Source organism: Emydura macquarii, unplaced genomic scaffold (assembly GCF_026122565.2).
Source record: "Emydura macquarii macquarii isolate MOO-44397 ecotype Brisbane River unplaced genomic scaffold, CSIRO-AGI_Emac_v2 contig_2897, whole genome shotgun sequence".
NCBI lineage: Eukaryota > Metazoa > Chordata > Testudines > Chelidae > Emydura > Emydura macquarii.
The window spans coordinates 18,535,551-18,561,865 of NW_027133034.1; the positions used below are offsets into that span (position 1 = coordinate 18,535,551).

Sequence of the window (26,315 nt, forward strand, 5' to 3'; positions counted from 1 at the left end):
GTGGAAAGTCAGGCCTATTTTTCTGAATGTGAATATCCCAACAAAAGCATTCCATTAATGACAGATAATGGATATTTTCATATGGCAAATTGGATATGCCCTGAACAATGGAAATAGGACCCTAACTGCCACATTTAAAAAGGATGGGTTTTTTTTCATTTTATGAGAGAATATGACTTTCTAGATGTACATAATCCCAAAAACAAAACATGATTACAATGCTTTCATGTACTAGCAGGACATCTATCAGATTATCTCCTTGTTTCTTACCCTAATGGAAAAAAATCAGCTAAATTCATACCACTGGCCTTCTTGCTGGCAAATCGTAGGATTACAAATGTTTGTACACAACAATACGCTCTGTCTGTTTATCTTTGGATTAGATATGTGATGCACAATCTATCATCATAAGCAAACAAGGGAAATGTGGTCTAGATGAAATTACTATATATTCTATTATAAACATTAATAACATGACTTCAATAGATGTCTAAAGTCTCAATTTTTAAAAATAAAAGTAAAAGATGTAAATTGTAAGTAATATATTTTAGACTACTTCTTTTGGGTCATCTTCTTGCTGCAATCACACTGGATAAAGAGATGTGTCCAGTGATGAATAGCAGCAGCAGCAGCATCACAGTGTTTTGAACAATGACTGTAGAATGCTCAATTTCTATAAAAGTCTGTAAACATCACATCTGGTTGATAGACTAATTGGAGAAATTTGGCATAAAAAGATGGTTCAGGAGAGGAGGGGCTCTAACCCAATATTTTATTTAAACCAGCCATCTGTCCCCTATGAGGAGCATAATGTTACCAATCCCAAAACAAAACTTTGTCATTAAACCCAGATCAGATTGACACAAAACCAGCTTATTTTAACTTTTACACTTTATTTTAAAACTCTTAAAAACAGTGTATTAGCACGTATGTTTAGAATTTTAAAATACTTATGAAAAATAATCCCAATCATTAAAAAAACAAAGCACCTACTTATTAAGATGAATCTTTTCAAGAGCTAATATTCTTGTTTTAGACATATTTTTTATTTTTTAAGAACAAATTTTCACCATTAGCTGGCAATGACTTCCAATCCATTTGTCCCAACTACATCTGAGTTACACTACCCAGCAGAAAAGAGCTATGGACAGCAATGCGTGGATATTTTTTTATCCAGTGCCAAAAGTGTGCTAGTTGCTTTACAGGACGATATATCTTGCCCTCAGAGTTTACAATCTAAAGAGACAAGGTACAAATGAGGAAAGGGAATAAACTGCAATAAAAAGACACATAGTTGAGCAGTGAATCTGCCACACATCTCATTAATTCCATGTTTGTTAAGAAGGTCTTTTTGGTGTCCAACTCTTATTTATATTGTTGATGTTGCATTAAAGGGAGTGTTATGATTTGTAGGCCTCTAGGAATGTGTGTGTTTAAGACTGGATTATGAAAAACAAGGTCAGGAAGGGGAATGGTTCCCCTATGTATGGAAGTGAATGGAAAAAGCCAGAGAGATCACCATTGCTTTCAACAGCTTTGGTCTGGACCCTTAGAACAGTAAGCTTGCATCTCAGGTGTAGACAAGGAATTTAAATATGATGCAGAAGGTAAGTGGATTAGGAATCAGATGAGGACAGAACCAAGATCCAGATGTTATGAGGGATGGAGATGAAAATAATTTACACTGCAGGCCTTTCATGTATTGAAACTAAGCATCTTAAATCTATGTTTTCACAGAGCAGGAGAATCATAGTTTGTTTTGTTTCTCTCCCTACCTTTCTTCTGTTCCTTTTTAATTTTAATGTTTTATAAATAATTAGGCTTTATGAAATTTACAGGAAAACAATTAACTACAGTGAAATAGATGTTAATAGTATATTCTCTCTCAAGAAACAACACTAATTCTATTATATTTTTCTAATATCATTTCTTTGTGTAGATTATTTTTCTCCAAATATCACTCATTCATGTCTGATATAAAAAATAGGTTCAAGACATTCATACCCCAAAACACAAAGAAATGTAAACATGTTTTAAAAGTAATTTAACTATATTTGGTGTTTCAGGAGGTAGAAAATGATTAGTGTTCAGTGACAGTAAAAAAGGTTTAGTAAAACTTCTGAATCCAAAAAGATATGTCTGCAAGATATCAAGAATACAAACGACACAGAAATATTACTTAGTGACTTTGTTGCTTCTTACACAGTGGTTAACAAATGTGTTAATAATTTAAAATGAATTAAAGTTTCAGTTGCCCAGATAAGATCTTGTCATGAAGTTCTTTGGTTAAAGGAACAAAAGATTTTTTAGAACTGTGTAAAAAATAAAGTGGATCAGTGATTGCAGATGGATTAAACCCTTCCCTCATCAATCGAAATTTTTGTTGCTTGAAAGTTCCTGTCATTTCCATTGTCTCCTAGGGGAGAAAGAAAGCTATTTAAGGTTCAGTGGAAATATTTAATGCTTTTTCTCTTGTCTGCATATACATCTACCCATTTGACTTAAGTGTAAGGATGGTTCACCCAATGATACCAGATTTGTAGGCCACCCCTTAAGTAACTGAGGCCCAACCAAGACTAGTATGAAATTTACTGCTTTATGTTCCAAAATCACATGGAGCAGAGCAGAAGTGTATCTTGCTGACTGGCAGCAATTAACTGACAACAATTAATCCTCCTATAGAATATGGATTTTACCCCCTTTACTGTAGCCCTGCTTGGGCTACATTCCAAGTTTCCTTCTCCTATTAAATATTCCTCCACACACAAACATATCTAAATTAGGGAGACATTTGCTTACTCCCTCCCTCTTGAGGAGCTGAGCCCCAGAACCCTCATGCTGGCATGGCACAAGAATTTGAGACATGAGGGAAGTATGCTGCAAACTGTATTTTGGACCTTGCAACCGTAGTGTCCAATGAAAAGCCTTGTGGGGGGTGGCCATATTTGATTGAAATAGCTTAGCAGCCTAACTACTCTGCATTTGTGAACATTTTATAAAGACAAAATATATATCTATAATGTACCTGAGTATCTCTGAATTTCCAAAATATGTTCCCTTAGGTGTGTTACTAACACCTTTCACAGAAACTGAAGATGGAAGAGCTATCTTAGATCATCCAGTCCATCCACTTGCTAGTAGTGCATGATTGCCCTCTACTAAACACTTTACCGTTCTGCCTAGTCTAATTTTTAAAGTCACTACTTCCAGAGGGTTGGGGGAAAGGGGAGGCGCTAGTCAGAACCTAATACATCTTTCTGTCAGGAAATGTTTTCCTGCCTATTTAGCCTCGTTTGCTTTACTCAGTTTCATCCTGCTAATCCTATTTATACCTCCCCATGTAGAACAATACATAATTCCTCCCTCCCTTTGCTATTAACACCCTTCAGCAATTTATAGCTTTAGGTCCTGCACCTTTACTGTTACTTATACAAACGATACAGTTTGGTCTTAACCTTTCTTCCAGCCTCCTGATAATGTTTGTTATGTTCCTTTCAGCTCCCTTCAATTTGTCAAAATCTCTCTGGTAATATGTGCTCAGAATTAAAACAATATTCCAGGTGCAGGAGCACCAGAGCCCTGTAGAGAAGGTCTATTTATGGTGACCCAATACATGATAGCTTAGCATTTTTTGTAGTTTTGTCACATTACAAAAGCATGTCTGGTGTGCTGTCCACTATCACCCCTTCTTCTCTTTCAACATTACTTCTTCCCAGTTCTCTCCCTCCCATTAACAATATAAATTTCAGGTTATTTTCCCCAGATGCATTAGTTACCCATTTATTAATCTGAATATCATTTTGTTATTCTCTGTCCATGTTTCTAATCTCTCTAATTCCCTTTGTATTATCTCTGTCCTCACAGCTGTATATGACTCCTTCCAGTTTAGCATAATCTGCAAATTTCATTAGTGTGCTGTGTATTTCCCCTTCTAGATCATAAATGAAGATGATAAATTGATGGTATGACCAGTCCTATCTGTGCAATACACCATTAGATACTTCCCCCTCAACCCACCATATTGTCTTTTATAGTCTTTGTCAGTTATCTGTTCACATGATGTGGATATTTATGAGCACAACTCAATAAATGTAGATTACCTGGAGTCTTAAAAATAGTGGGCAAGCATAACCTGGTAGATATGTCACAACATGTTCATACATTTGTTCCAAATCTAATGATTTATTGGGCTTTAAAATAATAGAGACCATTCCCACTTTTCCTTCATGATCTGTGGGAAAAAAAGTTGAAAAGTTAGGTACATATTACAAACACTAACATTCAAAATTTAAAGATTTACCCTTACTTTAAAAACTAAATATTAATATACTGAAAATCTGTGTGAATCAGTATGTCATCATATTCTGTATGCTTCAATCAAATGACAAAAATATACACGAACACATACAATGACATGAAAAATGACATTTTTACTGGAATAAATGTGGAATGACTACATTACTCTTATGTACCAGAACCATAAGTGAGTTATATAGGCAATCTCAAATGAGTTCCTTACACCTCATCACAATATCATGTATTTTTGTCACAAATTTTATGGGGGAAATTATTATTGGAATGTCTGAGAATAACTGTCAAGTAATGGCGAGAAAAGAAAAATTATAACTAGACATGCAATTTAGGTTTCTAGAATTTTTTGGAGAACTTTTTCTATTTTGGATGAGTGCATTACTTATTAGCCACTCACAGATTATGCAAACTATTCCAGATGAGTGCCTCGACCATGCTGGAGTAAGGCAGTCACTCTAAGCTCATACCAATACAATCTTTTATATCACCCTGCCATGATGTAGCCTCTTACTTTTAAGGCACAAAGGGTGTTTGCCATTACAAATTTAGTATTTGCCAAAAGTTGTCCCATAGTGGACATAGTAAATGTGAGATATTGCAATTGTTCCTTTTTTAAATTTAGGTAAAAATTGTGATATTTGTTGGCCAGTGTTGAATATACAATAGAGGCCACTGTACACACAATAATCCTGATTTTCAGTTATACTAAGTCTCCTTTACATTGCTCTTGCAGGACAAAGGGGCTTTAAAGTAGGAGTAAGTTACATTTGCCTACTTTCAACCCTCTTTACCGTCCTACCGGAGTGTGAAGGGGCTTTAGCATGAATGGAAATCAGGCCCAGATTGTTTTAGCAATTTTTTTTTTGTCTTTTATCATACTGTTTTACATATTTCATTCATTTCTTTTTAGGTTCCCAGGGAAATTATCCCTCAGAGCTAGTTTACTGGGCTGAGTTAAAGATGAAAGCAAGCTAGCTCAAATGCTTGGTTTAGTGGTGAATATATTTTTTTAATATAAGTGGCTAAAAGGTTTTTGCTTTCTCACTCTGTTGAAATGTTTCTGTTTTGCCATACAAATGTGTGGGTCTCCCAGATGCCATATTAATGATACTCAGAGGATTCACTGAAGTTATGCAGTAGTTCCAATTTCATGGCATAATAACCTTTATAACAATACACCATCATGTTGTCTTTCTCATATTCCACACATATCAAAGTACAGGATTCATTGGCTGATTCACAATCTTTTGTTGTTTGAGCTATCCTTACAAGCTTTTTAAAAAGCTGAATATTAAATAGCCGAGTTAATTAAAAGTGATTGTATAGCTTTGTAAAGCAAAACATAAGGAACAGCAGCATGAGCTTTAGGAAAACTTTCAGAAACAAAAGGTTCTTACCTGCCACAGCAACACCATATACATTGGCTTCCTGTATGAAGTCCAACATACCAATGACATCAGAAACTTCAGTGGTTGCAACATTCTCTCCTTTCCATCTAAAAAGGGTAGAGGACAAACACTGTACCCTCATGAAAACATATGGGCATATTGTATTCTTGACAGATGACATAAGCTCTTTGGGAGAAGGTAACAGTATTATTGTAATGCCTAGAAGCCCAGTCATGGACCTTGACCCCATTGTGTTTGTACAGCACTTAGCATAACAGGGTCATGATCCAAGACTGGGGCTTCTGGGCACTACAACACAAACAAATAATAGTAATGTTACCTGGAATAGGAATTATGAATACACTGGACTAATATACCCTACATTTGTTCTAGCATGTCCAGTTAGTGTAGTGCTCTGATCACCATAATAGTACTCTTTTTGTTAAAACAGCTGAATTTTTAAAAAAATAAATGAAAACAAGTAAATCCTATTAATCTGAAACATTTTCAAAACTGATATTCAGCTAAATCTACCAAATGTAGGTATTTATAGTATTTGATACATTTCCCTCCTCCCCCTCTGCACCCTCTCCCCACTTCTCTGCTTCAGTGTGCTAAGTCTCCTTGCTCCACAACAAAGCCACCATTTGCTAGAATGCTCATGGGAAGGATCATAAGGAACATTTAATGAAAACCTGCCACAAAGTGAAGTTTGGTATGGTTGAGTGGCTGCTCACAAAATTAAACACTAGCACTGCTATATACTTCAGGAATGGATACGAACCAGACACTCTTGGGAGAGAGGAGAGGAGGAAAATGGATCAAGCAATATTATCTTCTTCTATGCACCAATGCTTTTTCATGAGGACATAGTGATTGTACCTGTAGGTATCCCCGATCCTGTCCCAAAAGTAAAGAAAATTCTCTTGGTCTTGAACCATCAGATCCCCTGTATTGAAATAAAGGTCTCCCTTCTTAAACACCTCACAGAGTAATTTCTTTTCCGTATGTTTCTTATTCCCAGCATAACCAAAGAAGGGATTCTTTGCATTCACTTTGGAAATGAGAAGACCAGCCTCACCTACAGAGAAAAGTTGAGGTGAATAGTAATACAAGATATCACAGGATAGTTCATGTTAGTTTACATTGTTAATTGATTACATATCCTACACTTAGAATATTAAAATACCAGATCCCTAACTCCACATCATGGAATTGGTCCACGAGGCTAACAAACAATAGTGTGTCTTATTCTTTACGGCCTTGCACCTTCTATAGTCCTTTGCAGCTGCCCAAAGTGTGTGTAAAATGCTGCCAAATCAGAAAAATAATGTTTTACATTAACTCTTTACAGGATGAATAGCACTACGCAAGATGCAAGGCAGTGGAGGATCAGGCCCTGCTATCTTTTACGGATATCATTTACCATACTATAGGATCCAGTATCCTAAGGTGCACCCATCAAGAAAGATTAGACCTCACATTTCTTAATAAATTTGTAATTGTCTACATTAGTTTCCTTTTAATACTCAAAATAGCCAAAATTTGCAAAAATGTGTCTAAAGCCAAGTATTAAACCCATATGTAATAGCCTGATTTTCCAGAGTGCTGAGCTCCCCAGCAGCTCCCAGTGAAGTCAGAAAAGTAAAGTGGATTATACAATATCAGTTTGATTCTTTGCTGGTTAACATATGAACATTAAACATATCTATTTTCAGAAAATAAAATACTAGACAAGTTAGAAGGAGAGGAAATAAGTCTGCTTGTTGCATATAGGATGCATAGCGTGCATCAGTTTGTTGCATGTGGAACACATCTATTGACTACTGGTCAGAAACACAAGTATACTGGGCCATTTGAATGGTTGATTGTCCCCCTGATCATTCTGGGATTACACATACTCTAACTGTAGTGTCTCATGTTTATGAAAGCATTTTCTGACTAGTAAAACCAGAGGTTTACATTTATTTAGCAGAGAAAAGTACTCCAATAAAAATATACCCAAAAGGGATGGAAAGCACTACAAAGAGTTTAGGGCCAAATCCTGGGGAAAGCATAAAAGATGACATAAGAGGGTTTTGCCCCGCTTTTCTCAGATTCATAGAGTTTAATGCCGGAAGGGACCATTAGAGCATCTACTCTAACCTCTTTTATATCATAGACCTTTAATTTTACCCAGTTACTCCTGTATTGAGTCCTATAACTTTTGTTTGGCTAAAGCATAAAAGACGGTTACTTACCTTGTAACTGTTGTTCTTCAGGATGTGTTGCTCATGTCCATTCCATTCTAGGTTCGTGTGCACCTCCATGCACAATTACTGGAATTTTTTTCCTTTTAGCAGTATCCGGCTCCAGCATCCCCTGGAGTCCCATGCACATGCTGCGGTATATCAGGCGCTGCCAGCCCTATACCCCCTCAGTTCCTTCTTGCCATCAACTCTGACAGTGGGGACGGGAGGCGGGTCATGGAATGGACATGGGCAATACATCTCGAAGAACAACAGTTACAAGGTAAGTAACCATCTTTTCTTCTTCGAGTGCTTGCTCATGTCGATTCCATTCTAGATGACTCACAAGCAGTACCATGGAGGTGGGTTCGGAGTTCACAGATGAGCCATTTGCAGCACTATCCTGCTGAAGCTGGCATCATCCTGGGCCTGTTGAATGATGGCATAGTGGGACATGAAGGTATGCACTGATGACCATGTAGCGGCTCTACATATGTCTTGAATGGGAACTTGTGCCAGGAATGCTGCAGATGAAGCCTGCGCTCTGGTCGAATGGGCTGTAATGTTTCCCAGAAGAGGAACCTTTGCCTGCTCATAGCAGAACCTAATGCAGAAGGTTATCTCAGAGGAGATCTGCTGAGTAGAGACAGGCAAGCCTTTCCTCTTGTCAGCCATTGTCAAAAAAGCTGGGTGGCTTTACAGACAGGTTTTGTCCTTTCAATGTAGAATGCTAGGGCTCTTCGTATGTCCAGCATGGGCCACCTCTGTTCCTCCTCCAAAGCATGAGGTTTTGGGAAGAAAACTGGCAGGAAAATATCCTGATTGAAATGAAATTGGGACACCACCTTGGGCAAGAAGGCTGGATGAGGCCTCAACTGGACCTTGTCCTTATAGAAGACTGTGTAAGGTGGCTCAGAGGTAAGTGCCCTAATTTCAGATACCCTCCCGGCTGAGGTAATTGCTACTAAAAAGGTCACCTTCCAGGACAGCAACAAGAGGGGGCAGGTTGCTAAGGGCTCAAATGGGGCCCCCATGAGCCTGGAGAGAACTAAATTCAGATCCCAGGGAGGTAATGGATCCCTAACCTGGGGGTAAAGTCTCTCTATGCCCTTCAGGAACCTAGCTGCCATAGCATGGGAGAAAACTGACTTCCCTTGAATGGGGGGGTGTAAGGTGGAAATAGCTGCCAGATGCACCTTCAGCGAGGCAGCAGCCAGGCCTTGAAGTCTGAGGTGCCACAGGTAGTCCAAAACCATCTGGATCAATGCCTGCTGGGGCAAGACTCTTTGGGATGAAGCCCAGCTGGTAAACCTCTTCCATTTGACTAAATATGATGCCCTAGTGGAAGATTTCCTACTGCCCATTTAGATTTTCTGCACCTGAGAAGAACAAGCCTGTTTCTCTGGGCTCAGCCACTCAGCCTCCATGCCGTCAAATGCAATAATTCCATGTCCGGGTGCAGAAGTCACCTCCGATCCTGGGAGAGGAGGTTGTGCCAACAAGGTAGTTCGGGGAGGGAAGGCGACAGACAGTTCCAGCAGCATTGTGAACCGATGTTGCTGTGGCCACGTAGGAGCTATCAGGATGACATCCAACTTGTCCCTTTTGATTTTCAAAAGGACCTTGTGAATAGCGGTATGGGTGGAAAGCTGTATATAAGCACCCCCAACCATGGAAGGAGAAAGACGTCTGACAGCGCTCCTTCATCGAGCCCGTGCATGGAGCAGAACTGACGGCACTTCTTGTTGAGCTTGGAGGCAAAGAGGTCCATATGGGAATCCCACTTCCGAAAGATCATGTTGGCTACCGATAGGTGGAGACACCATTCGTGGTGGGGTAAGAAGGGCCTGCAAAGGAGGTCTGCTCTGGCATTTTTAATACCCGGGAGATGGGAAGCCACAAGGTGAATATTGTGATTTATTGCTAGATCCCATAGATACACTGCCTCCTGGCACAGGGGTGGGGAATAGGCTCTGCCCTGCCTGTTGATATAATACATCATGGCAGCGGTGTCCGTCAGGACCTGAACTACCCTGCCTCTCAAAAAGGGAAAGAACATCCCACATGCCAAGCATATTGTCCTGAGCTCCCTGATATTTATGTGCAACTAACTGTCCTCCTTCAACCAGGTCCCTTGGGTACTGTGATTGGAGCGGATATGGGCTTCCCACCCTAGGTCCGAAGCCTCTATCTCTGTCTCTCCTTCTGTAGGTCCTGAAGCGCTAGACCTGGCATCTAGGCTGCTGTTGCTGCTGCTGGGGATGGAACTGTCTTCTCGAGGCCTGGGGTGTGTAAAGACCCAACAAGCGCAAGGTGGCCCTTGAGTCCTTCAACCTATGGAGCTTGGTGTCAGTCTGGTCTGAGAAGAGTGTGCTTCCATTGAATGGGAGGTCCTGGATGGACTGCTGCACCTCTGGGGACAGACCGGGTGACTGTAGCCACGAGCACCGGTGCATGGAGATTGCGAAGGCCATAGATCTCGTTGCCGAGTCAGCTGCATCCGAGGCTGCCTGCAAAGTGGCCCTTGCCACTGTTCTGCCCTTCTCCAAAATGGTGGTAAATCCCTGCTCCTGGGGCAGAGCCTCTCTGGAATGCTTGAGGGAACCAGAGGTTATAGTTGTACCTCTCCAACAGCACTTGCTGATTTGCAATCCGAAATTGCAGGCTCACCATCAAATAAACTTTTCTCCCAAACAAGTCCAATTTTTTATTGTCTTTGTTTTTGGGAGTTGTGCCGGGTTGGCCTTGTCTGTCCCGTTCATTGGCAGCTGCCACTACCAGGGAACCAGGGGGAGGGTATGTAAATAAGTATTTGAACCCTTTCGCAGGGACATAATACTTCTTCTCCGCCCTTTTTGATGTCGGTGGCAAGGAAGGTGGTGTTTGCCACAGGGCCTTCACCACCTTGAGTACCGCTCTGTGCACTGGCAGGGTGACTTGGGCTGGTGCCACAGATGCCAGCACATCGAAGAGGTTGTCCGATGTCTCCTTGAGCTCCTCTGCTTCCAAGCACAAGGCTACCCTCTTAAGGAGCTCTTGGTGGGCCTGGAAATCATCTAGGGGAGCTGACAGCCCTGTCGTAACTGCCTTGTCCAGGGAAGAAGAGGACGACTGCCCCAGAACAGGAAGTGGCAGCATCTCCCCAGCTGCTGGGGGACCGTTGCAGATGTCCCTTCTAGAGGGTCCGACTCTGCCTCCGATGCAGAACTGTGAGCCTCCTCTGGGGATACTGGGGCCGCAGATTGCTTCACCAATGACCTGAAATAGTAGGGTCCTGGGGCCACTGGGAACCCCCAGGGATTCCAGTATGGGCAGTGAGCCGGCCATTGGCCCTGAGGCCAACCAGGAATGGAAGGGCCAGGACCTTACTCCTGAACGCCCGGTCAATGGTGCTGACCAGGGCAGGCGGTGGTGGGTCTGGCCTCCCTCAAGGAACTGAACTCACTTCCAGATGACTACCGAGGAGCTGTTCCTGACCCCATTCCCCCAGGGTGGTGACGCAGAGAACAGGAGCGGTGTCTTGGCTCCTGAGCCTCATGGTGCTCCGACAAACGCCACCTCGGCGTTGGGGAGCGCAACATCAGTGACCAGTGGTACCACTCCCTAGATCAGTGCTGCATCAATGAGGACTTTCGCTGGGAAGAGGAGCGGGATTGGTGCCGTGCTGCAGACAAGTGCCCTGCTGCTGAGGATCGACAATGGTGCCAATCATCCCTGGGTGGCAAGCGTCCAGACGCTGGCGACCAGTTCTGCGTCATGGAGGCACAAGCGAACTCTTCGGTGCCAGGGATCGCAATCAGTTGTGACTCCCTGGTGGTGAGTGTCTTCTAGTACGGGATCGATGCCACCCTTCCAAGTGTGAACACCTCGGTGCCAGCGACTGAGACTGGTACCGCACCAATGCTGATGAATGCCTTCAATGTAGGCACTCTGCCACCAGGGATCTTTCCGGTGATGGGTAATGCATCCTCGGGGATCAGTGCCTCAACAGAGGAGACCTTCTCCGCAGAGACCTGGCCCGTGGGGAAGCATGCCGTGCTCCGGTGAGCAGTGTAGCCATTGGGGGAGTCCCATCAAGGGCTTCTTCATAGATGCTGGTGCTGTCCCCCTTTCCAGTTCTATCAGGGGCATAGGCGTTGGAGGCAAAGGAAGGGCCATCAAGTCCCTTGCTGCTTGAAATGCCTCCGGCACTGATGGCACCACGAGCTGTAGAGGCCCCCTTCCGCTTCTGGAATCGGAGGTGGCTCTCTTGGAAGGCTCATGGCCTCAGACGGAGAGCTCTGCTCTTGCTGAGTCAGACTGTTGGACCGGTAGTGGTCCCGCGCTCGACCCTGCGTCCTTTGCCTTCTTCAGAATGGAGGAGCAACCCCTGTCTAAGCACTGTTTCTTTTGCTTCTTTTTCGATGGTGAGGAAGAAAAGTGCTGTGGTGATTCCGGTGCCAGAGGGGTGTTCTGCACTGATGTGGTGCTTGGCACCGAGACTGACCAGAACAGCTCCAAGGCTGGTCTTAGGGCTGCCTCCATCAGTAAGGCCTTCAGACGGATTTCTCTTTCCTTCTGAGTCCTTGATCTGAACGCCTTACAGATCCTAAACTTGTCCTTCTGATGCAATTCCCCCAGACACCTCAAGCAACTGTCGTGGGGGTCGCTAAGTGGGAAGAGTTTGCCACAGGTCTTACAGGGCTTGAAACCTGGAGATCGGGGCATGCCCCACTCCAGGCCAGAGGTCCCTAAAGGGACTAAGAACCTTAACTGCTAAACTATTTACAACACTTAAACAAACACACACTAACTACTAGTTAACAACTACTTAAGGGAACAAAGGACCACTTGTGATAGCAAGCAACACAGTTCCAGTAACCATCAGTGGCGGAAAGAAGGAACTGAGGGGGTGTAGGGCTGGCAGTGCCTGATATGCCATGGCGTGTGTGGGGGACTCCAGGGCATGCCAGAGCTGGCCCTACGGATACTGGTAAAAGGAAAAAAAATCCCATAACCATGCATGGAGGCATGCACACACCTAGAATGGAATCCACATGAGCAAGCACTCAAAGAAGAACTTCCAGAAAGGCATGCAGTCTTGATAGATATAAAGATGACAGGAGCTGGAGAATCCACCACTTCCCTTGGTAGTTTGTTCCACTGCTTAATAAAAATGTGCTTTATTTCTAATTGAAATTTGTCTGACTTCAGCTTCCCACCATTGTTTTTTGTTAGGCCTTTTCTTGCCAGATTAAAGAGCCCAGGCCCACCAACAGCAATTCTGGGCCCCAGGGATGAACAAACAATGTTCCCTCTAAAAAGGGGTGGCTGAGGTTTGAGTTGGATTCTGCCAAAAGTTTTTACTTATTTATTATGTGCTATGCAGGTTGCCAGGCCACTGAGGAGGCGGTATCTGCTACTCAGCTTCCTGGGTCCCTTGACTCCCCAGGGAGATTACTGATGAACCTGGGAAGCTGAGTAGCAGATACCACCTCCTCAGCCGCCTGGGAAACTGCATGGTCCATAATAAATAAGATCGGCTCAGAGGAGGGGTGGAGAGACAAGCTGCAGAGGCCTTGAGGGACGGAGCTTGCATGGAGGAGAAGAGGATACATATCTATCCTCCCATCCACATGGGCCCCTTTAAATCACCAGGCCCCTGGGCAATTTCCCCTCCACCCTATCAGCAGGCCTGAAAGGGCCTTTTAATACCTAGTGTTTTCTCTTTTTACACTATCAAGTTGTCTGTCAATCTTTCTGATAAGCTAAATAGAATGAGCTCTTTAAGTCTTTCATGGTAAGGCATTTTCTCCAGCCCTCAAATTATTTTTGTGCCCTCTCCAATTTTTCAATATGCTTTTTAAAACATGGAAGTCTGAATTGTATACTGTATCAGTTTCATCAATGATGTATTCAGAGGTAGACTATTCTTCTTAATCTTACTCACTGGTCCCCTACTTATAAATCCATAAAAGGTTAGCCCTTTTTGCCACAACATTGCACAGAGAGCTCACATTGAGTTGCTTGTCCACTATGTCCCCTTAAACCTTTTCAGAGCTACTGCTTTCCAGGATACAGTTAGAATTTGTCAAAACTCAGAATTTCATTGTCTGGAAAATTCTGATGCTTCAAAAAAGTTTTTATTCTGATAAATTTTGAAATTTCAAACAGAAAGGAAATTCCATTTTTTTTTCATCTGTGATTTCACCCTTAGCCAGAACACCATTAAACGGATTGTGCTTCTAAAACCTCACACGCTTAATAATGTATTTATCCCCTTAGGTCTTTAAACCTACTGCTTTTGTAAGCACAGTCTTATGGGCTATGATTAGCTGATGTTGGAGCTTTATCACTTATGACACAATAACAGTTCATTTTTTTTTAAAACCCCATAAATTATTTTTATTAATACCTATAGTCTGAACATGTCCTGTTACAATTAATTCTCACCTTTTTTAATCTTCTCACACCAACCATGCTTATTTCTAATCGGTTCATCTTTTTCAAAATCGTACTTGATTAAGTCAAAAGGGAAAAAAAGCTGAAAAGAGAAGAGATGGGCCATCAATTATTTAGCTACATAGTGACACCTGGTGGCAGCAAAAGTAAGCAATGAAACATCTTTATGAACATTCAAATCTTTTTCTATCTAAATGTAGAATCCAGTTTGTAAACTTACACTATTCACCGGAGAAAAGCAACATCCATTTTAATAACCCTGGAACATTAAAAAAAAATCTCTAGAAAACGTATGTAATCTCACTTATTTTCACACAGCAACTTGTGACACAACTGTGGCCCTATATCCCACTGAAGCAGTGTCGCAGAATGAGCGCCAGGATGTCATAAGGAAAGCAGATCTGTAACTTCTTCTACAGTATTTGATAGTGGCGTCTGCTACAAAAATTACTCCTGGGACCAGATACTTAGCCGATGTAAATCAGTTTATGCCTATTTATACCAGCTGAGGAACTGGCCCATGATTTTTAGGGTTGCTTGCTAATGAGGATGCTTGAAGTTGTAGATTTTGGAAGTATCATTCCCAGCAGATTAAAATATCAGAACAGGATTGTAGATTAAACAAAGCAGCACTTTTTGGGACCCTAATAACTCTCACTCACTCAACACTAGAGTACGGCTCTTAGGAAAAGCCTTATTTTGGTAAAGCTGTAAAGCTGCACTATCTGAACAAGAAGACTGGGAGTGTTCTATTTCTCTAAATGTGAACAGGAAGAGGAGTATTCCCACTATTATATTTCTTTATGGACTGCAGCCTTCTCCCTGCTGGGCACCAGTCCTGTTCAATGGGCCTCACTTCCTCCTTTTGGCTACTGTGCACCCCTGAGTGAGTAGGGACAGAAGTTTCTACACTCCCCTGATCACAGATGTTGCTATTCTGACTGATCCCTATGTGGGCTACACGTCAGGAATGGAGCTGGGGTGAACGGCTTCTTGGACTCTTCCGCTCTTGCAAAGGACTAGACAGAATCTGGCTGTCACTATAGGACTGGACCCCATATTCTTACCAATGTTAGAAACCCAGGTACTTGTTTTCACTAAATTCTCAGGACCTGATTCTCCTTTACATTAAGGGCTTGTCTTCTTGTACAAGCAGTAATGCAGCTGCACTGCTGTATTACTTTAGTAAACATGCTCCTATGCTGACAGGTCTGCTTCTCCTGTTGGTGTAGTTAATCCACCTCCCCAAGACGCCATAGTTATATTGGCAGGAGAAGTTCTCCCACTGAAATAGCGCTGTCCTCACGGAGGCTTAGGTCAGTAGAACTACGTCACGTTAGAGGTGTTGATTTTTCCACACCCCTGAGTGACCCAATTACACTGATATATGTTTGCAGTGTAGTCCTGGCCTAAAGACCCTTTGCACTGCCAGAACAGTGTAAAGGGACTTTCATGTAAATGATAACTAGACCCAGAGTCTCTGACATCATATGGACAGGGTGCATTATTTATCAGATATTCACTTATCTTTCTATGCATTCAATTAGCCTTTTTCTGGACTCCTCTTATTTTCTTTCTCCTAAAGAAGTGCATCAGTAGTGCTTGTAAAAGTAGGACTAAAAGGATTTATAGAAATCTTTGCAGGAGAAATATTGACATGATCAGTGGGGGAGAAAACAATTGTAAATATATATTTTAATCACACAGCACTTTTTTTTTCCCCACCAGCAAGAAATGCAATGTAATTAGGGAATGAGATTAGGAAAATGTCTCACGTAATGGATAAAATGCTAAAACATAACATGCTAATTTGCCTTCACTTAATTTGGCTGAATAGTATAATGATTTTATCATCCACAACCTTATTTAAGCAAACCTGTTTCATTGACAGACGAAATGTTGAGATTACCTGATACCCCTGACCAAAGATGCATCTTTGCATCCAAAATACATCTTTGAATCTCACTGTGATCCAGAACCTGAAGCAAAAGAACCTTTGTTTAAACACCTGGTCTAAAAAATAGTACCTCTAACAGTGCAGTACTGTATATCAGCCCAAGTCCGGATCCAAAGACTAGACACGTGAACTGAGATTTGCTGAACCTACTCATCAGTAATACTGTAAATCTGTCTATGTGCAAGCTGCTTTCCTTCCGTATTAAAGATTCTGAATTGAGTCACCTTGGCAAAGCAGGTGGTGCTACATCACACTGCTGCAGTTACAGACCTAGATCTGTGTTTGTTACAGACCTATCTCTATCTTGGCTATTCCAAATTATTGGAAAAAGACTGTAGACAAACATGACCATGTTATTCTACACATGGTAATACAGTGGATCATTCATCTAATTTTAACTGTTTTATTCTCTACAGCATTTTATAAGTGTATTAGATAAATAATTATACTACACAGGAACCTTTCAACCAGCTAACTGTAAACCAACCACACTGTCACTGCTGCCTTGTGATTATGTTGCTCTGATGTTATTTAGCTATTTAAAGTACTTATATGGTCAAATTACCATAGTATCTGAGCAATTCACAATCTCTGATACATTATTCTTCACAATACTCCTACGAGGTAGGGAAGTGCTATTATCCCCATTTGTAAAACAACAATCTGAGGCAAAGGAAGAACAAGGAAAAACAATCTCAGTCACACAGGAAGCCTGTGGCAGAGCAAGCAATTGAACCTGGGTCTTCTAGGTGCTCTGCTAATACCCCAACCACAGGGCCATCTTTTTTTTTTTAAGCTAACAATAACATCATAATGTGACCCCTATTGCTTTTTTTAAACACTTCATTTAAATTCAAATACGTTTGAAAAATTATTATATTTTAAACTCACAGTGAACCAGTAAAAAATACATCAGCTTCTGCCTTTGGTTTGGTTTGTCAGCCAGGGATTTTAGAGGTAATGTACTGTTGAATGCCCCAGTAGAAGTTTATAAAACTGCTTCATTTATAGGCTTGTCTACACAGGGAAATAGCCCAGAATAGCTATTCCACATTAGTTTCCTGTGTAGACACTTCCTCCTCACTAAGGCTGTATCTCCATTATGAGTTAAGGGTGTGATTTCCAGCTCACTTACTTATACTTATACTAGCTCAATGAGAGCTTGTGCAAGTCTAAATGATAGTTGTAGCCATGATAGCACAGGTGGCAGCAGCAGAGGCATGGCTCAGCCATGCTGAGTACAAGCCCATCTGAAACTGGACTGGTGGGTACATACTCAACACAGCTAAAATGTGCCATTGCTGCCTGTGCTACCATGGCTACATTTTTATTTATAGTTGTGCTAGCTCAATGAATGTGTGCACATGAGCTAAGAATCACACTTCTGGATCACAGTGTAGACGTAGCCTAATTGTGCTTTCATGTGGTTTAGGTTAATCCACTCTGGAAGTGGATTAAGCTAATCTGCACCAAGGTACTCTTAGGCCTGGTCTACACTGCCACGCTGGATCAACGCGAGATACGCTAGTTACATAACGTAACTAGCATATCTCATGTCGCCGTACTTACATCTACGCAGCATGGCATCTTCATGACATGACATCGACGCTGCCTTCTGCCTTTCAGGGAGGTGGACTAAATAAATCGATGGGAGAGTGCTCTCCCATCAACTGAGCGGGTCTACACAGACCCACTCAATCTATGCCACTGCATCGATGCCTGCTGTGGTGGCGATGTGGCCTTTAGTGTGGAGTCAGTGTGTCCACATGGGGAATTAATGCAGAACAGCTATTGTATTTTAAATTCACACCCTCATTTTATTTTGCAATAGCCTTCCTGTGTATACAAGCCCTAAGATTCAGGATTCACCATCTAAACAAATTCAAAGGCATAAATAATTTCCTTCCTTGGCACAATAGCTTCATATGTTTCATAACTGCAAGGCCTATCTATAATGGACTCTGAACCATATATGAAAACAGAGTTTGGATGCTATTTAACCCTGTTTTGACTAAACTGGTTCCCTTCATGGTTTGGCTAGCCACTGTAGACAGACCAACTATTTAAAAAAAAACTTGCAAAAACCATGTCTGGATCTAACCCAGAAAATACAAATATAGTAAGATATCTGGAATATACTGGCAGTATCTAAGACCCTGTTTGTCAAAAGCTATGTGAATAAACTCACTATTAAAACAGCATCAGTGTTATTAGTTTTCAGATCTGTTTTAATCTTTGCTGAACAGGTAAAGATCATAGGAACTTCTAGTAACACTGTTTGAATAAACACACTAGCATTTTGTGATGTTAATATTTATCTCCAAGGGCTTATAACACTTAACTATAAATATCTGCTTTAGCTAAAAGTTGATATGAAGTTTTGTTTTTATGTTATGAAATACCTGTTCTGCTATTTTAAATTTTAAGATTAATAACAAAAAATAAACTCCACTAGAATTAAGTCAGTTCTGCAATTCTTTGTTGTATGAAAGGTAATAAGCTTCAACAAAAATGCTAAAATGTTTGATTCATTGCCACAGTCAAGCTATCCATCACGTTAAAAGGTTAAATTACTCATTTAGGACCCAATTCTGTCATCCATTCTCATGTAGAGTAGTCCATTATTATGCAAGCAGTTCCACTGAGTTCTCTGAAAACAACAGAGCAAGGTATTGCACAGCAAAGATTCAGGCCGTTAAATTTTTTTTAACTAAAACACTGGCAAAAAAAAATTTACATGCAAAGTTCTGAATATAAGTTTTTAGAAGCTGATTTTGGGGGTATTTGGTAGGTAGTATTTATACTCCCTGTTACCACTTTATGACATACGAGTTCCCTTTCCCCACACTACTGTTGAATTCTCTCTCTTGTAGCATGTGGTACATTTGAAGGGTAATATGAAGTGTCTTATCCATACATCTTTGATCACTATTAATGGAAGTCTCATGCCTAACTCCTTATGCATCACATAAATAATATATGCATAAAAGGTCTGAAGCTGCTCAGTATATTCTTGTTCGGAGGCCTCTGCAAATTTTGTTTTCCTAGCAGATACAGGCTCCCACTTTCTATTGTATTTATTCTATTCACATGAGGCATATAGACATCCTTGTTGAAAAATCTGTTCATACAGATGGACTGAGTAACTACGCTTTCAAACATATCAACAGGACCCATCGTACTTAGAGATTACACTGTACAAATAAACTAAATTATTCCTAGACAAGAGTATCAATTTCCAGTTAGCATCTCACATTCAGGGGCTCTTTGGATGCATAGCACGCTACTACAGCATTCACCTTTTTTTTCACACAACTTAAAGTAGGATTATAAAATAGGATTTGGCTGGCAGAAGGGCATCACTATCACTCCAAATTCACTTATTTCTGTTTTCTTACAAGCTTTTCTGGTGCCAGTTGAATATACAAAGTTATCCTATGCCTGGCATTGTATCTTTCACATTACCTATAATATGACAAGTAGAACATCATTCACACATTAGTCTTTGCCTCGTTTCCTTAGGAGAGGGCAGTTAGTGACAGAAAATTCACTTTAACTTGGAAGCCTGTACTAGTCTTGCCACTTTTGCCAGGTGCTACCTCACTTGTCTATATTTAACTTTTAAATACTGTTCCACACTCATCCCCTCAATACATACAAATATAGGAACTGCCATATTGACCAGTGAACCATATAGATCAGACCAGTGAACCATATAGTTCTGTATACTGCCTGACAATGGCCAGTACCAGCTGCATCAGAGGAAGATGCAGAAAACCTACAGTGCACAACTATGAGATAACATGTCCATAGAGGAAATGTTTTCCTACTTCTCTCTCCATTCCCACTAAGTGGCTGATTTGTGTTTGCAACCATGAGGTTTTACATCCTATTGTGATAGGGTGTACAAACCCCACACAAGGCGGGAAAGGGTCAAAGAGTAGCTTTGGGCTTAGGCAGTCCCACCCCACCACATCTGGAAGGCATACTAATCTGGGAGGAAGAGCTTTAAAAGGGAATAAAAGCCTAGTTCAGATGGGCCCAGCCTTCTGTGAATATTGTTTTGCACCACGTTCAGTGTGAATGGAAAAGCAACAAAGTGAGAAAAGACACTACAGCCTCCAACAGGTAGAAGTCAGAAAGAGAAATTCCTGTATGTGGTGGGGGTCAGACAAGAAGCCCAATGCAAACATGTGCTCACACATGTTTCCCCCCCCATCCTCAACTTCTCTCTCCTCATCCTCCTAATCCCAATTTAGGGAATGAGATCTCAGAGAATGTTTTAGGATCTCTCTTCTCCTCCATTGGTGTGAGGGAGAAGTGTGTGTATTCAGTTCCCTTTCTTGGATTTTATATATCACTTAAAGTTATTTAAAGTTATATCTGTCTGCTCCCACCAGCACAACTGTATTAGCAGAAATGTGCACAATAACCATTAGGACTCAGGAAGGCCTCTTGTATACCACAGTCAAACATGTCTTTCCTCAAACCATTTTTAGCTAGCTTCCAGTTTGTCACAGCCGACAGCTCCCCCATCTTTCAAGCCATCTGTACACCAGACACACACACTTTTCAAAGTCACAGCTGCTCTCATTGTCTTGTTCTGAGACGTTCAATGGGTGACACCCAAAGTGGAATAAAACAGCTGCATCATCTACACTTCTGAAATATAGTGTTTGCCAGTCAGTGATTTGTAAGGATTTCTTGTTTGTTTGTTTGTTTTTAGGAAACCCCTCAGTATCCAAGGATACTGGCCCAGAGTATTATGATTCAGAAACTATTTGCATCAATCAGTATTCAACTGCAGTGCAATCAGAAACTCAAAACAAAGGAGCAGTGTGAATGTTCATTCCACACACTGCCCCCATATTTGTTTAAATCCAGAGGAAGGAGTGGAAACTAACAAACACCACATCTAGTGAGACCTTTTACTTTTGTAATTTCCATTCCCTCTTACCCTCTCCTATTTGCTTTTTCTCATCCATTGCTGAGATAAGTCTAACCAAGGGCTCTTACTCAGGTGAATAGTACCAATGCCATAAAAGAGGGGTGAGCTACCTGCTGCTATGAACAGTGATGTGCATCTGCATTGGGGACTAGATTCACAAAAGGACATAGGCATCTGCCACTGTAGGCACCTAAATCCCAGAATCAGGTTCCAGGTTCCACAGGGATTCACAAAACCCCCGCTCAGCTGCCCCTGAATCCTGCAGGCACCCTAAAATCATTCAAGCACCTACATTTTTGCAGCAAAGTTTCTTGAGTACCTATGTTTCTACCTATGAGCATAAGCATTGCAGTTGCACAGCAGGCATCCAAATGCCTAAGTCCCCATAATTCACAAACCAGGAGTATATAGGTGTTGCTCTACCTAACTCCCCAGCAGGGCCTGATTCAGAAAGCATGCTCAGAATGGTTCAGAATGATTCAGAAAGCATGCTCAGAATGGATCAGGCCCCTAATAGGCAAGCTTATACAAAACAAGGGAGAAGAAGGGGGGTGGGAGGGAAGGTCCCTCAACTTTTAACCCAGTGGTTAGAGTATTCACCTGGGACATCTCTGGTTCAAGTCCCCCCTCCACCTGAAGTGGGAAAAAGTTTGAACAGGGATCTGACCCTTTCAGGTGAATGCCCTAGCCAGCAGGCTATGGGATATTCTGATGTGGGGCTCCCTTGGTGTCTCCTTTTGAAGCTGTTGCACTCTGGATAAATAATATAAAAATTCTTTGACATCCATTATCACCACACCTAAGTTTCTTTTTGAATCTAGCCCTTACTGCAGGTTTATTTTCTGGAGAAGAAAGAGTTTGAGCAATATTTTAAAAAGGCAATATAAACTAAATTGAAGGCAGGCTAATTGCAGAGCGGCCATTTCCTGTTCATAAGAGATCTTATGTTCTTTACATTTTTGTTTCTGAGAAAGGGTGAGTGAAGAAGAGTCCACAGTTATGCTATCAGATTAGACAGATGCTTTGATAGAGCACAGTAACGTCAACTTGCTAGAAGTTACAGCAGAAATGTCTATGAGGTCCACTAACCAGTTACAAAAATAAAATTAACAGAATTTTAAAAATGTAGATAGCAACAGTATCCTTCCTTCTAATCCGTCGTGGATAACTCAAGTCACATCTTAGGACTAAACAACAGAGGGAAATAAATAACACCTTTATTTTATATGCAAGAAAAAGTATCAATCTTCCTTTCTGGGTATATAAACACTATCATTTTTAGCAATGTATGAAACACAACATTCCACACTTTACATGGTTTAAAGACACGGGAGGAGGAATAGGAGGGAGCAGAGTGGGAGATAACTTTTGGCCTGATCCTAAACCTACCAAAGATTACAGATGAAATTTTCAAATGTGCCAAAGTGATTTAGGAGCACAAGTCTCATTCTATATCAATGGGATTTAGCTCCTAAGTTTTTTAGTTGCTTTTTAAAATTCCACGCTATGGGTGTGCTGCTATTGATTTCAAGAAGAGCAGGACTGGGCCTCAATAATAGCTCAAGGTTAAATTGGCTGTCAAATGAGTAGAAATTCTGAAGAAGACACCTATGACTTCACTGTCTAAATCCTAGGATGCAAGTTGCTTAGAGATGAGCCTCTCCACCCATTTAAAGGAATGGTGTTAATAAGATCCACAGGAAGCTCCATCTACTGTAGTTTTCTAACTGAAAGATGGTTGTTGTGACACTAGATCTAGAGGTAAGGTAAAGGAAGCGGTTTATAAAACTAAAACTAAAATCACAAACCCAATCAGAGTGGAAGAATCCCTCAGGCAATATAAAGAAAGAACCCCTCCACCTTTTTCCCTACTGAGCCATATAGGAAAGCCTTGCAGAATTTATTATAAAAAGATAATCTTTCTGTAGAGTTATTAGCCATAGTATTTAATAGAAAGCTTTATCCCTGCTACAGAGTATCTATCCAGGATGGTTAAAAAAAAACAGATACAAATTATCTCATTTTCTATTGAATTCTGTAGGGTCTTAGAGTAATCTGTATAATATCCTATGGATTTCATCAGTGTCATAACGTGGGTCTCCGATGCCTGAGGGCCAATGCTTGCATTTGCGCGCCCCCACCCCCACAAGGGCAGAAGGGGTCCACAGCTCCCAAGAGACAGCGCTGCCCCCCAGCTGCCCTGAGGAAGGGGTGGTCTGTACCTGCGGAGGGGACACGCCACTTTCCTCCTCCTGCGCCCCGGGGACTTTCTGGCACTCATGGCGGTGGCTCTCTTGGCTCTGGCCGGGCTCTGCCACCACCCTCCACCCCCTCGCACTTAACCACCGCGTGACACCCACCTTTCCCACTCCATCCCCGCAACCCAATCAGATCTGGCACCAGCTTCCCCTACTGGGCAGGGGGGCCTCACCCCCCAGCCAGGGTATAGAAGGGAGGGAGTTCCTCCTCTTAGTCACCCACAACTCCCCACCCCTCTACCTGCCCCTGGGCTCCATCCAGCTGCCCCTCAGAGCCTCCTGTGCCCCCCAACCCCTGCACATCATGAAGGACCCCCCCCCCCCACGACCGGAGCCTGGGGCCTGTCCCCTCGCTCCCCGTTGGTATGCCACTGGATTTCATCTCTATACAAAAGTCCTAATAGTTAATAAAGGGAGACAGAAAGATTAAACCTTCAGTACACATCTTGCAGTTTTTACTTGTTTTCATTACTCAGGTCTGCTTTACAATATATCGGCTTTAACCATTAAAAAGTTTAATATTTAATTACAGAGATCTGTGATGTAATAGATACAGCTTCACTCACTTGACCTTAGCTTCAAATGAATTTATTCAGACCTTAAAGAGGCAGTGATATTTATAAACATGTCTGTCCAGATTCAGACACTTTCTCAAATGTCACTTAGCCTCACAAAAGACAACACTTGTTAAGCCGTTTGCTTACATCTTTCAAACTATGCGATGACTACACGTCTTTATAATTTCACAGCTTGTCACAACACAAGAACACCCAATAAATGGGAATAGACCCAAAATGAAAGTAAGATGTGTAATCAAACTGTTAGTACTCCAAGAGTACTGGCTGCCAAAATGTTAAATGTGTTACCAACATGATCAGCAGCAGCCTGTCTCAGGGGCTACACTTAGGGTCCAATTCACAATAGTTTCATCCATTAGCTTAGAGGAACTCAAGCCTTAGATTCATTATTTTATATTTTTAAAAAATGCCTGGACAATTTACATGGATAATTTTAATTATAGCAACTGATTACATACAGTGTATAGAAAACTTGTTGCACTGGGCTGTTATAATCTGGAGGATAGCTTTTAACAGGTACCTAAAGTCTAATGAATTCTGACATTTCACCTTCATTGCAGCATCCTTTTGTAGAAGCAGTTTTAGGCTCTTCTATAAAAATCACTAAGGAGTTCTCCCTCCAGCTCTGTCTACATTAGAGAAGTTTTATCAAAATTTCCTACCATCACCAACACTGGTTTACACTCCACTGGTTTTGACAATGATAAGAGGCTTAGTACAGAATGGCCGTGCCATTGGGCCTGTGAGCATAGTGTAGAGTTCAGTCCAGTTGAGCCACCCAAATTGAACTTTTCAGAGTCCTTTTAAAAGGGGGTTAGAAGTAGGCTACCACCTGTGTGGGCTTGGAGAAGAAAGTTCGGCATTGACTTCAGCACACTACTCTAATGGCACCTTCCACTGACTCCCATAACTCTTCCTCACATCCTATTTTGCAAGGTAGGGGTGATATAGGTGACGGGAGTCACCCTCGCTCCCCCCAGCCACACATTTTACTGTCTAAGATGAATGAAATGCCAGTGCATGCAGTAAATGATGAAAAGAAAATTAGATTTATCTTTCCAGTTTTAGTGTAATCTAAAGTAACAAAATAAATGTTAGACTCAGTGGATATTGACTTTTGCCATGTGATGGGGTATGAACTTTTTGTAACTGATTTGGTCATGTGACTTGGGACAGGAAATATTTCTTAGCATTCATGTACCTCACACCCTAGTTACAGTCAAGCTAGCGTATTAGTGTCCTTTTTATCTTTTAAATCTAGAAATAAAGAAAACTTGACTTAAAGGGGCCACACTGAATTTGTCAGGCATTACTGTATATTTCGTTGCATGAGTCACATGTTACCCATAATCAAGATATTTTAGATGATATAGTAGTTTTTCTTCATTATTATTATTCTGAGTTATTATTTTAAGCCAAATATTTGCACATTAGTGTATGAGAAGTGTACTCTTTGAAAACCTAGCTCTGAGCATTACTATTCTAGTAACTCCCTGGGAAACTATACGCTTAATCATGCAGCCTCCTAAACCAAAGGCTTCCTCCTATGGACTACCCAGTGTTGCCATCTCTCATGATTTTATCAAGTCTCATGATCTTTGGTGTTTTTCATAGAGCCCCACGTGTTGGAATCAACAAATTGCATGAAAATTCCAGCTTTCATTAAAAAAAAACAAAAGTTTTGAGTCCTCATGGATGTAGAAAGCTTCAAAACATGAAGCCAAGTGCACCTTAAAGACCTTAAAGTCTCAGAAAACAGAAATGTATTCTCCTTTTAAAATAATCTCACGATTTTTAAGACAATCTCGTGACTTTTGAAAGCTTGGGGTGGGTAATACTGCAGGCCTCCCCAGGAAGCAGTGCTGCCCATAGCTGAAGCCATCTAGCAGGACACTGTCTTGTAACAGTCAAGATTTAGGAAACTGATGTTCAGAACGTTCTTGAAACTTTCAGGACAGTCGAGTTTCATTCATGTAGGTCTTGTCTACACTAGCAAATTTTAAGAAAAAAAATCACACTGGTGCTGCCATTAGCACAGGTGCAAGCACTGTATACACAAGACTTTGGCAGCTTCCAGCATTGAACAGTGGTGGTTAAACCTGCGGTAACTAGATCAGAAGACTTAGGACTTGATTCTGCAGCCTCATCTCGCACTGACTTTAGGCCTCACTTCTTCTGATCTACTTACTGACTTAAGAATCACATT

General features: G+C 41.4%; 1 protein-coding gene across 3 annotated transcripts in view; it reads right to left on the reverse strand.

Annotated features, from left to right (window-relative positions):
- Positions 1-783: 783 nt before the first annotated feature.
- SLC27A6 (solute carrier family 27 member 6) overlaps positions 784-26,315 on the reverse strand; it is a 59,344-nt gene continuing 33,812 nt past the window's right edge. Inside the window, exons 6-10 of one of the 3 annotated variants that reach the window (XM_067568756.1) lie at positions 14,360-14,450; positions 6,582-6,780; positions 5,709-5,806; positions 4,101-4,231; positions 784-2,416 (exon numbers count right to left, since the gene is read on the reverse strand). In XM_067568756.1, coding sequence (XP_067424857.1) covers positions 2,240-2,416; positions 4,101-4,231; positions 5,709-5,806; positions 6,582-6,780; positions 14,360-14,450 — 696 coding nt within the window. In that variant the 3' untranslated portion in view covers positions 784-2,239. The remainder of the gene's footprint in view (positions 2,417-4,100; positions 4,232-5,708; positions 5,807-6,581; positions 6,781-14,359; positions 14,451-26,315) is intronic. The other 2 variants (XM_067568758.1, XM_067568759.1) reach the window with 2 other exon arrangements.